This window comes from Papilio xuthus, unplaced genomic scaffold (genome assembly GCF_000836235.2).
Source record: "Papilio xuthus unplaced genomic scaffold, Pxut_1.1 DF828258.1, whole genome shotgun sequence".
Classification (NCBI taxonomy): Eukaryota; Metazoa; Arthropoda; class Insecta; order Lepidoptera; family Papilionidae; genus Papilio; species Papilio xuthus.
The window spans coordinates 1,076,686-1,088,775 of record NW_013530391.1 but is presented as its reverse complement, the minus strand read 5'-3'; the positions used below and the strand labels follow the sequence as shown (position 1 = coordinate 1,088,775).

The 12,090-nt window shown below is 32.1% G+C and overlaps 2 protein-coding genes across 4 annotated transcripts; one reads left to right on the top strand and one right to left on the bottom strand.

Annotated features, from left to right (window-relative positions):
* The first annotated feature begins 203 nt into the window (after positions 1–203).
* LOC106113473 (transmembrane and ubiquitin-like domain-containing protein 1) lies at positions 204–9,398 on the top strand. 3 transcript variants are annotated; one of them, XM_013306266.1, is made up of 9 exons: positions 204–301; positions 1,252–1,448; positions 1,937–1,978; positions 2,544–2,684; positions 3,900–4,067; positions 5,137–5,464; positions 5,978–6,134; positions 6,527–6,669; positions 7,123–9,398. In XM_013306266.1, the coding sequence occupies exons 2-9, from the start codon at positions 1,271–1,273 to the stop codon at positions 7,268–7,270; spliced, it is 1,305 nt and encodes a 434-aa protein (XP_013161720.1). In that variant the 5' UTR covers positions 204–301; positions 1,252–1,270; the 3' UTR covers positions 7,271–9,398. The 3 variants fall into 3 exon arrangements, with proteins under 3 accessions (XP_013161720.1, XP_013161722.1, XP_013161721.1); XM_013306267.1 differs by lacking the exon at positions 204–301 and adding an exon at positions 357–396; XM_013306268.1 differs by lacking the exon at positions 2,544–2,684.
* A 1,246-nt stretch (positions 9,399–10,644) lies between these two features.
* RpL15 (ribosomal protein L15) lies at positions 10,645–12,075 on the bottom strand. Its single transcript, NM_001312724.1, is given in 5 exon segments — positions 10,645–10,923; positions 11,124–11,234; positions 11,371–11,507; positions 11,600–11,792; positions 12,044–12,075. Coding segments are annotated over 4 exon segments (615 nt in total). The 5' UTR covers positions 11,772–11,792; positions 12,044–12,075; the 3' UTR covers positions 10,645–10,728.
* Between the last annotated feature and the right edge of the window lie 15 nt (positions 12,076–12,090).

Sequence of the window (12,090 nt, the reverse complement as noted above, 5' to 3'; positions counted from 1 at the left end):
ATTGTATCAGAGTCTGATAGTAACATCATGTTATGTTGCATTTATTAGTTCATCAGACGTTTTAACGTCGATGTAGAGTGTTGCAATATAAATAGGGAATTGTGGTACCCTTGTACGCTTACTAGGGGTTTTCTATATTCCTGAACAGTAAAGAGTATATAATATATATATATATATATATATACGTATTAGGCATCAAGTGGCTTAATGATATTATCGATTCGATTCGACACATGTTTGTATACTCTTTGGAATCGGGGCTACTGATAGATAGCTGTCAAAATCATAAAAAAATAAAAAGGTACTGTACGCAATTTCTATGATTTTATATTATTATTTAAATAGATTACCTACACAGTGTGCAAATATTACTTTTAACAAATTGTAATTTAAGACGTGAGTGTTATTGAAATTATAAATGTATACTCCGGTGCCATTCGTTTCGTATATAGCTGCAGTTTTGGTCGATATGTGTTTCCTCTTTAATTCGTTTTTAATGTTTCTCAAAACCTATAATACTCTTCCGTATTTATATATATGTAACTTTCAATGTTTACTAATATGAAACAAAATCAGATAATATTTATTTGGAGGATTTTGTCGCCGAATATGACCTTGACTAATTCAACTTCAACTAAAATATTACTTATGTCTTCCAAGGAATTTAAAACGTAGTTAATATTAAATAGCAATAATTACTTAATTTTACATGTCTATTTTTGTTATAATAAGACCAGATTGAATATTAGCTTTGGTATAGGAATATTTGTTAAAAAAAGCGTTTTTGCTATTAACCTTGACACTTATATTGGATTTAATTTGCATTTTATTTTTAATAGCTACACATAGTACACTTATACATAGAACAACTAATACAGTTGTATTTTCTCTTCTCAACTTGTTTACAATTACATTGCTTTGTGTTCGGATTTTTAATTTTTAACAATGGTTTGTATGTAGTAATAAAAAAGACCAATTTACAATACAATAGTCTGTGAACTATACATTCAAGAGTGTTAATTAATTTGTTGTTATGGAGTTATATTCAACTAGCTGTGGCCCGCGACTCTGCCCGCATAGAATGAAAAAAACTTAAATAGTAGCCGATGTGTTCTTCCAGATTATGTTCTATGCATGTGCCAAATTGCATCAAGATCTGTTGAGTCAGTCATCAATAGACCCATCTAAACATTTGTATTTATAATATTAGTAAGATAGTTTTTATTTAATAATTAAATATTTATTCTACAGGATTGGTACTTGATACACAATGCCACTGATTGAGGGTGTGGGAGATGAGGTCGTGCAGTTTGTGATATCAGTGCTATTAATTATAGTGGGTATTCTAGCATGGTGGTCAACCAATGCTCGTCCGAACCGATATAGACCTGTAATGATGATGAGAACTCGTACCAATCAACCTATAGGTGCCATCAGCTTAAGATCAAGTAAGGACTGCAAATAAATATGACTTATTCTTTGTTATGTGACCAATCTGTAAAAACATCAACACATTTTATATATCTGTGTATATTGCTAACATCGGAATGATTATGTAGATAAGTCAGAAGAAAGCAGAGGGGGAACTCTAGGACTCTTTTTAGTCTAGCGTGAATAACATACTACTTATGAATGTGATAACATACAACCTATAACAATTTAAGGGGTGTGTAGGTTTCAATGTATGTAAATTGCTTCAACGATGGTATAGAATTTGAATCTTACTCATTATAATTTATTTTACATCACTTAGGAATTATGGTTTCGATTTTCTCGAATTTATTAAAAAAAAAATTCTTTTTTATTATAGTCTCTAGTCTAATTTAAAAATAAAATAAAATCGTTTTAAAATGGAGTTAATAGATGGCGTCATGTCTTCGTCGGTCGGGATTTTTTTTTTTTAAATAATTTTAGGTTTACTCATTATTTTTTCCAGGAACAAATTACTTACGAGCTACCAGAACTACCAGAACTGTTTGTATGTACACATTTTATTTTTTTAATTGTTGTTATTCCATAATCATAAATTTCTCATTTTACAATCAACATTTTAAGTTTCATCGTTTGCGATGTGTATAGCTATGGGTGTTGGTTTTTGTTTCAGTTTCAGTTCAGTTTTTTTGTTTTAATTGCTAATATATTATTTAACCATTCCATATTTTTTCTCTTTATTAATAATTCTACTCTATTTTTTTGTTATTAACAATATTGATGATAACTAAAATTAATCTTTGACTAAAGATTTAAAAACTAAAAGATGGAACAAATCTTTATAATATAAAAGGTAAATTAAATAGTGTTAGATTTAATTTTAATTTTTGTCCTTTTCATAAAGATCACAAAAAAGATCTTTTGTTAACTTTTGCATACATATTAAAATTATTTTTTTTGTATGATTACATTATGAACATAATAATGACATAAGTTTGTTGACATTAATGAAAATAACGCACTAAGCAATACAAGGTTAAAATAAGGATAAAATATTAAATGTGTGATTTGCATAATATTCATAATTAACCCCATTCATTGTATTCATACAGCATCAAGTGCTCGGAGCTCCTTGGTTGAGTCCCGCAGGGGTTTCTCCAGAGTTATACCACTGTTGGAAATGGATAGCATCATAGATGCGGACATGGCTGTGCTTGATAATAACCGCTTGCATTTCTATAGGAATATTGATAGTAAGTTTTATTGCTATTCTCTTGCCTGTCCATAATACAAACTAGCATTTTAATTTAAAGATAATGAACTCTCACACATTTTTTTTAATCTACAACTTTTTACGAAAACTATAATAATAATTATAGAGCATAAGCCTTAATGATTTTATAATTTTTAGTTTAGACAATAGTTTATGCGTGCTAGTGGTACATATAGGATGTTTCAAAATAAAAAATAAATTCTAATAGTTTTTTCAGCTATATGTTAAGGACAGGAATGGATCGTTAAAAATAAAGTGAAATTTTCAGAAGTAAATAGTACTATTAACGCAGTTTAATATCCTAAATTATTAAAAAAAACTACACCTGTTATATATTATATAATACTGTATATTAAAGTAAGCACCGAGCGCTTGTTATGTATGGACCAAACCTAAGTAATATTTCCATAAATCATCAAGCCAGTGTTTTAATATCCAACTGCTTTTATAAATGAAGTTTCCCTTTCATATCTGACTGCGAAGGCATATTTTCAATTCATGTAAATAACTGTGTAATCACATGTCACAAGGTTATGTGTAAATAATATTTTTGGGTGTGTTGATGGTTCATTAATTCTATATCATTTACATTCTAAACTTCACAATATTTGTAATATCACATTCAAATTGCTTTCATTCGGCTTATGGGATTCCAAATAAACATGTATGGTTCGCTTTTATGGATGGGCAAAGAAACATTAGTTATATTTTTAAATTAAAAACTCTTAAAAAATATTATCAATAATATATTGGTAAATAAACTCGACTATATGTCCCCACTGAGGGGCTGTGACTTCTTTAAGTTGGGGGTGACTAGGCTATATTCAACTCTGGTTCAGTATGGATTGACTTCACACATATCTTTGAATTTCTTCGCAGAAATGTGCAGGTTGCATCACAATGTTTTCCTTCACCTTAATTAATAATTATTATTATTTTATAGTGTTATCATGTGAATAACAAGACTGTTGATCATTTGTTCAATTACAATTAAATCAAATTGTTGATGTAATCAACAATGGATTTAAATGTACAAGTTTTCTTAATGGATAGAAATTAAATTAATTAAAGGTTAAAGCAAAACAATGTTCCAGATGTAACTAATTTGATTTACTGCAGTCATTTTGCCATTTTGGAGAATTATTTATTAAAAAAAGGGCAGATTATGTATATAAATGTCATGAATTATTTACAGCGACTTCTAATAATACACAAAGGCCTGTTGAGACTCAGGAACAAGAAACAGAGACCCAGGAAGAGAGTGAGCCAGCTAGTAATGCTCAGATAGCAGAAATGGATAGCATCATCAGCGCAATGGAGGCAGAAGGAACCAATGGTATTGATTTTTGTAATCAATGTGGTGGTAAGTTCATATATATTGTATATGTCCATAGGACAGTGGTTACTTTGGAATTTTAGCATAATCAACTGACTGTTTCTTTACCTTATACTAAAATAATTGTAATGATGATTTTGCTAGCTGTGACTCGCGACTTCGTCCGTGCGGGATTAAAACAACTTAATTAGTAGGCTGTATTCTAGGTTATGTTCATTTATACCAAATTTCATCGAGATCCGTTGACCTGTTCCGGAGATACCTTGTAAGAAACATCCATCCATCCAAATATTCTCATTTATATTATTAGTAAGATTACCTAATTTAAATAAAACTAGTCTGTTATTTATCTTATATTAGTATGGTTTTCCTATGATTACCTTATAATCTTCAGTATTATTGAAATGCTTAGCAAAATATTTCTCTTTTATATGTGAATCATCTATAATTGTAACATTTTTCCTCCAGTAGTAATCATTTATTTATGTCTCTTCCATTGTGACCTCTAGCCTCAATTACTTGATTTATATTGAACTGAATTTATTTATAATGTCATATGACACTCAGTCAAGATTATTTACTATCTGTCGCCACGACTCCGTCTGATCGGATTCAGACAAAACTTAATAAGTAGTCTTTGTGTTTTTCTAGACTATGTTGTACATCTATGCCAATGTATCAATATCCGTTAAGCCGTTATTTATATTCCTTCTACCAAATATCCATCTATCCATATAAACATTTGCATTTATAATATTAGTAAGAAGCAATTGGTCCTTCGAGCTGGATCTGAAACAGCGACCTATGGAAATGGTTGGATCACTTTTGTCTAATTAAGAGGTCCTTTGTACCGCGAGCTCCCGTCTTTTAGGTTTTATTCAAGAATATGAACCCAATGAACATATTGAATCGCCAATAGCCCAATGGTTAAGAGTACGGTTTTCAAGTCACGTGGTCGTAGGTTCGATCCCTCAGATCGACTATTGTCGTAAACCGTATCCTACCATAAGTATAAAGCTTAGTTGGAGTGGTACAACAAGTATTAATAAATTAACAAAAAATCTTAATATTTAAAACAAAAATATTTGATTTTCAGGTAGTACTAGTTCAGATACTGCTGAGAAGAATGAATCAGATGATTCATCAAGTAGTTCAAATACGAATGTATCATTGCAGCAGGATGGAAATGTAGATGCAGTGAACGCTGCAGAAAATATTACTGCAGATACAAGTGAAAATGTTACTGCACAAAATGAAACTACTCAAAATCCAACTGCGGTGAACGAAGGCAGTGAAAATGCTACTCCAGATAATATAATTGCTGAAAGAGATAGAAGAAAAATACTTATTAAATTAAAGTTTCTAAATGATACGTTAAAAGAGGTTGAAGGCAGTCTCGATGAACTATTGAAGGATTTCAAATGGTAAGTTTTAAATTATAATACTTATATATTATTAAAAGCTGATTTAATGGAACAAATCTGCCTTTAGATCTCTATAGATATCAGCATGATCAAGAGTGACAGAACACTTTATATACAAAGTACTCTGTGGTCTGTAGTCATAGACTACTGTGAAATATAATTTAAAAAAAAGGGTTTTTTTTCTTCCATTCTTATTTCATATAATATTTATTATAAAAATGAAAAAATAATACATTTTGATTTTTTTAAATTGCTTGAAGAATAAAATTTTTGGGACATTACAGTTGTTCAAACAGTTATCTTGTTACTAAGTGAAATGTAGAATAAAGATAAAAAAAAATAAGAGAAAACATTGTAGCACCAACCTCATTACTATATTTCATACCTAGTAACAATATGCAACATTAATTTAATTTAAAAAAAATTGTTCATCATTGGTCAGTATTAGCCTAGTCGCCGTGGTGAGTGGACGTATATTAGTATACAATATACTAAATAACTTGTGTGTGTCAGGCGTCACTTCTCCGCGGAGCTGTCAGCGGAGTGCCGCGTGCGTCTGATCTTCAACGGTCGCGTGCTGCTGGAGGAGACGGCCACGCTGGAGGCGTGCGGGCTGCATCACCGCGCCGTCGTGCACTGTCTCGTTCATCCTAAGAGGAACAATACCCAGGTACCCTATCTACTCTTTTGTACTAACCAGTACTTTCGACATATGAAACATTTCTAAGAAAGATTAGATTTTAATATCTTTTGAAACAAATAACAACATAACTCACGTCCGTAACCCAAAGGGGTAAGCAGAGACCACAGACCTCCATTTTGCGCAATCCTGATACATCTTTCTTGCTTCTTCTACATTCATACATCCACGCAAACATCTACGTCGGTTTCGAGTGTTCTCAATTTGTTTAGCATTTTAACGGTTAAAGTCAAGATCTCTGTATAATCGTCATCCCTATCATTGTCTTGACAAAACAGAGATAAGAATATGTTTTAAACGGGGATTGGTCTCAGAAACCCATAATAAAACACGTGTAGTCAAATATATATTGATACGTACAGCAACGTGCAGCGGAGGAAGGCAGTGGCGTTGTACCGGAGGGGGGCGCGCGACCCGCGCAGGCGCAGACTGAGCGCGCCTGGGACATGGAGAATATACTCATGACCATAGTTTCCATCGCGCTCACTGTCGTCTGGTTCTTCAGGTAAAGTTTGACTATCGCATTAACAGATGTTAATTTAGCTTTAAGGATTTGCCTTAGTGTAGATTTCTGGTACTAAATGTGCATTTATTGTGCCATAAGGATCTTATAATTTTTGACATTGACAAGGATTACCAGTGAGCAAAAACTTCCAAAAGTAGTCCATGTTGAAACTCCAAGCAATTGATTTGCAAGTTATGACCTGAGTTCTCTGGGTAATTTTTTTATACAATGCTTTATCCTAACAAATTAATCTACATGTCATGAGTGATATTTTCATGATTTTTTTTTTCAATTATGAAATTATTATAATGGCAACATTAAAATCTGCAACTGCTGCTTTCTAATTGGTCGTAATATGAAGCTGTCAAGATGACAGTTAGTTGACATATTATCCGACTACCATAAGATCCTTGTGAAACTATACCGAATAAAATACTTGTTAATTGTCTCCAGATGTGAGTATTCGAACATGTTCACTGCGAGCGCGAGCGTGGCTCTGTTCGGTCTGACCGTGTTCTACAGCGTGGCGATATTCGGCCTCTACCTCTCTGACACATTCATCGAGAGGCGCAACTCGGACACCCCCCTACCTCCCAACTAAACAAACTACTACAGCCGTTTGAACGCTATTATAGCTAAAACTGTATTGCTTTTTGGACTGTAAAGTTTGTCCACCCATTTCGTTGAATTAACGGTCACAATGCAATTATATACCGACAAGGTTACCTGAACCGGTGGGCGTAAGTCAAACTAATTGTGACAGCTCAGTAGCGCCCCCCTACAACACAAGATTCTCTTTATACTGTAGCTGTAATGTCATTTTCCATGACTTGCGCATTATATATATTATATCTACAGCAGCGCCTCTCACCGGTTCATATACCCTTGTTTGACTAAAGCTGTAAAACTTGTCACAGCCACATATATAGGGAAAGTTTTTCTGTTTTTTGTACGATATTCGGTCAAAAGTGGGAAGCGATAATTCCTTTGCTTTAGGGTCACGCGTTGGGGTTACTAATACTGTATTAGGTTATAATGGTGACCTAAATAACCGTGAATATGTATCTCGGTAATTTTTTTTCGAACGTTCATAGACAAAAAAATCCGTCTAAGAATTATTTTTACCAAATAAAAATTCGACAAATATGCTTCAGTTTTAATTGCAATTTATTACAAATGAAGTAAGATTTTAGTCGAACTAGGGTTTATAAACATTTGAACGTAAAACGGAACATGGTTTATGTCAAACTTATTTTGCGATAGCACTATATTTATTTCTACGCGGAAATTTTAGAAATATGTAGTTGTAATTAAAGTTAAAATTATCTGTTATTTGTTTTAAAATGGATTGCTGATAAAATTCTTAGAAATTCTTGTTTAATTGTTATGTTTCGCACTTTACTAAGTGATAAAACAATATTACGTTTGTATTCAAATTCCTAATTACGGAAATAATCATATTACAATTTTTTTTACGACGAAACATATTTGTCAAACGTAGCTTCTTTTGTCTTATTCTGTGTAAATACCGTAATATTTTGAAAGTACCATTTTCTATAATCTTTGTTGTTACAATTATATGTTGTATATATTGTTAGAACAATATAATTATTTTGATATAATCTCTTTTTTCCAAAAATATTAATTTTAAATTAAAGCTATTATAATCAATGGTACAAAAGAAACTTTACTATTCGAATGAAACTTCACTCAATATGAATGCTTAAGAAAACTATAAATTTTATAATTTAAAAATGTTAGCGTGCTATGGAACATTCCAAATATTATGTTTGTACTGCAAACAACTAGATCGGATATTAAGAAAGATGTCTAGAATAGGCAACACTAGACATTTTGATGTTTCTTACTTGACTACAAATAAATTTAATTCTACAGTAAGATAACTTTTTTAAAATTAAAAAAAAAATCTTTTTTCGTATGAGCAGCGATACATTCACCTTTTCTGTATTATTTCATGTAAAAGAAAAAAAACTTTTTATGTTTAAACATGTGAAAGCTTACTTGTATGCTATGACGAAAATATATTTATAGTGCAGTTTATATTGTGATAATTACACAGTTAGGTGGCAACCCTTTTAAGTAATGAATCTTGTTCGTGCTGTGTCTTACAACAACTGCCACTATGTTATCAAATTATCTAATACGACGCGGGCACAATAACTTAAAAGTAAATGCTTGCCTGCTTCCCGTGTTCTTGTGAGACGATGTAAACGTCCACGTTATACTATATGACGTCATAAACTTTTGTAATCTGTTCCCGAGGTATTGTGTTATTGTACTCGAGTAGTATCTTTGAGGTATATGTTAGTGGTTTATGATAAATTATATAGCTTATTTATTAAGACGTTTTTGTCATTATGCTTTCACTTGGGTTTGTGATAAATGCCTTGTAAATATTATCAAAGAAACATTGTTTTTTTAGGTATATATCTCAGACCTATGTATTTTATATTAATCACATTGAATCTATAACGTGTCTCCAGTTAGCACAATAAATTATACATTTAAGTCTTGTAGCACTGTCCGGAGTTGATTAGAAATGTCTGAAACATTCGGTGGTTTGTAATGTTGGCGGGTTATTTCATAGCTTAGTCTGCCTTAATATTTGTAAATATATGCTTTTTGTACGCCACGAGCTATTATTTGTTTTAAATTTTTAGTTGAGTTCATTGATTGTTAGAATTAAATAAAGTTCCATAATAATCGTATTTGTATTGCAATTTTCTAGACATTAAAGTTTTTATTGTAATTTAATTTTAAGATTCTATAACTATGAATAAACTATTAACTTCGTGTTTATATCCTGTCTCACTTTGGTAATATTAACTTGTATCTCTGAAATTGAATTATGGAAATATGGACAGCATACTTTATACCAATTCTAGAGAAATATGCTGTGCTAGAATTGTTACCGCCTTGTTATAATTTGATTTGGAAGTACAAATTATGATCTATATGCGGATCATAGTTTTCTCTGCAGAGACTCGAACCCACGGTCAAAATGTTAGGCTCATAGTTCTTCATAACATAATTTTGTTGTTTTTTTTTCATTTTTTCCTCATTTTTGGTAAAGGTAAAATTTTATGTGCAACAGGATTGGAAAAAATAAACATTTGTCAAAGATTCAACTCATTTATTACTTGTAACGAATCAAAATATATTTATAAATAAATATATATATATATATATAAAATAGCTTTGTAAGTGAGATTGTGAAGTTCACTGAATGTCCAAGTCTGTAAAAGAAAATTAAACCATGAGATTTTTTTACAAAAAAATTTACAGAATTACAATTTAGCATAAGGTTTTGCATGTTGCCCGCCGGATTGAGGTTAATTGAAAATTTAAATAACAATAACCTCACCTAGACGAGAACAATTATCTTTCCAAATTACTTAGCCTCATTAAAATCATTTAATAAGAAAATAGGAAAATAATTTGGATGGTAATTACTCTTATTTTTTCAATAAACAAAGAAAAATATAGTTACCTTAATTTTAAGTGTTCATCACAGGAAGTGTATAGTAATCTGCAATTAAAAAAAATATTTTTTAAAACAAATTGTCTTGTAAAAAATAAATTTAAAAAAGTATATATTTAGTTCAGCCATCCAAGGAAGTTAATAATGCGTGGTAATCATGGTTTGCGCATTCATAAATGCATTATCATCATTTTAATTATCAAAAGCACACTAGAACAGGAAATAATAAAATATTCACCTTTTCAAACATGATTCAGTCCAAACTTGAGTCCCAACTGAAATCAAAAATACAAACATTGAAATTATTCTTTAAAAGCTAACATGAAATCAAAAAAATTTAAATAATACTTACAGAAAATTTTACATGTGTATCATCAGCTCACTATACCACTTCACTGAGGGGCTCGGAGCCTACAGAGTCAGAAGTGACTAGGTAAACATGTGTAAGAAGGAATTAATAAAAAATCAAGTAATTGTGGTAGTAAATATTTATTTCCCACTCTAGACTTGAAATCTGAAATACAGAAACATCAAGCCAGAAATGGTTAATTGTATTTTTATCGCTTGCGGTGCAACTGTAAGGTGTTTCTGCGGATCCAGGTTGCTTTGCGGGAACCTCCCTTGGTCTGGGAGAATCTGTGGCCCTTGCCAAGACCGCGAGAGCTTCGGCCTGCAGATGTGAGTCCACGCATCTCACGATGCTTGTGAACTGCATTCACTATCCAGTTGATCTTGGGATCCCGTCGAATAGCCTGTAAAATTGCTTATGTTAATAATGTAACTATAGGGTAACTAGTTTTAGTCATGTAACATTATTATCAGAAAAAATGGTAGGTGCTTTTACATCAAAACCTTTCAGATTGGTGCATGACAACTTGAACTCATCATAGAAAATCAAAATTGACTAAAATAAACCACATGGTATTTAGCTAAAACAATGAAGAAACATTACCTTATGTGATGGATCAACAAGGATGACTTCATAGTATTTGTATGAGGAATCTTGGGCAACCCAGTAGGAGTTTAATACTCTCAAGCCTCCGCATCGGCGGCCAACACGCTCCTGTTAACAAACATTATTTAAACAAGAGTTAATACTAAGCTGAATAAATCAAAGCCAATGTTTATGAGTTCATATATTATCAGGCGAGTTTGAGCACATGTGACATATGTCAAGAAATTAGAGAATAACAAGTTACCTCAGCAATAGACTGCAAGTTGCGCGTGGGTTTCAGTTGGTTAACACCGTGGCTCTTGGGTTTGCCGTAGGTTGCACCCTTGGCAACTGGGCGTTTGCGGCCACCACGGCGCACGCGGATTCTGAAGATCACGTAACCTACAAACATATAAAACATGTAATTATACAAAGTCAGCCATGCATTAACAAATTGCTAACGAAAATGACAGAATTGCCAATTGATAACTCACCTTGCTTGGCACGATAACCAAGCCTTCTAGCTTTGTCGGGCCTTGTAGGCCTAGGAGCACGATGCATACGAGTCAGTTGGCGGTACTGCCATACTCTTACACGCAATAGAAAACGCATAACATCGCTCAATTTTTTTCGGTACAGCTCCTGAATATATCTGTACGCACCCATCTTGGGAAGCCTGTGGCAGACCTAGTAACAAAATCAATAACAATTGATCAGAAGTCACATCATCGGTCTGGCCACAAATAGAGCGATTTGAGACCCGCCAGGAATGACATGCTTTGACTAATACAACTGCAATGAGAGGAATCAAATGAAATATATTTAACGAAATACATGATCACTATTTTACTAATCATTGTAATTTAGTAAAAGTGTACATTAAAAGTTGAAAATTCACTTGGATTACTAGAGAAATTAAAGATTTAATTTACACATACGTCTCGCGCACTCCACAGGTAAACCGGAAAAGAGTAAAAGAGAACTA

Bases quoted from the DNA above. Each gene is read 5' to 3' on its own strand.
- LOC106113473 (XM_013306266.1), top strand. From the start codon at position 1,271: ATGCCACTGATTGAGGGTGTGGGAGATGAGGTCGTGCAGTTTGTGATA. The intron at 2,685-3,899 runs GTAAGTTTTATT...AATTATTTACAG, and splicing joins TTTCTATAGGAATATTGATA to CGACTTCTAATAATACACAA. The intron at 5,465-5,977 runs GTAAGTTTTAAA...TGTGTGTGTCAG, and splicing joins CTATTGAAGGATTTCAAATG to GCGTCACTTCTCCGCGGAGC.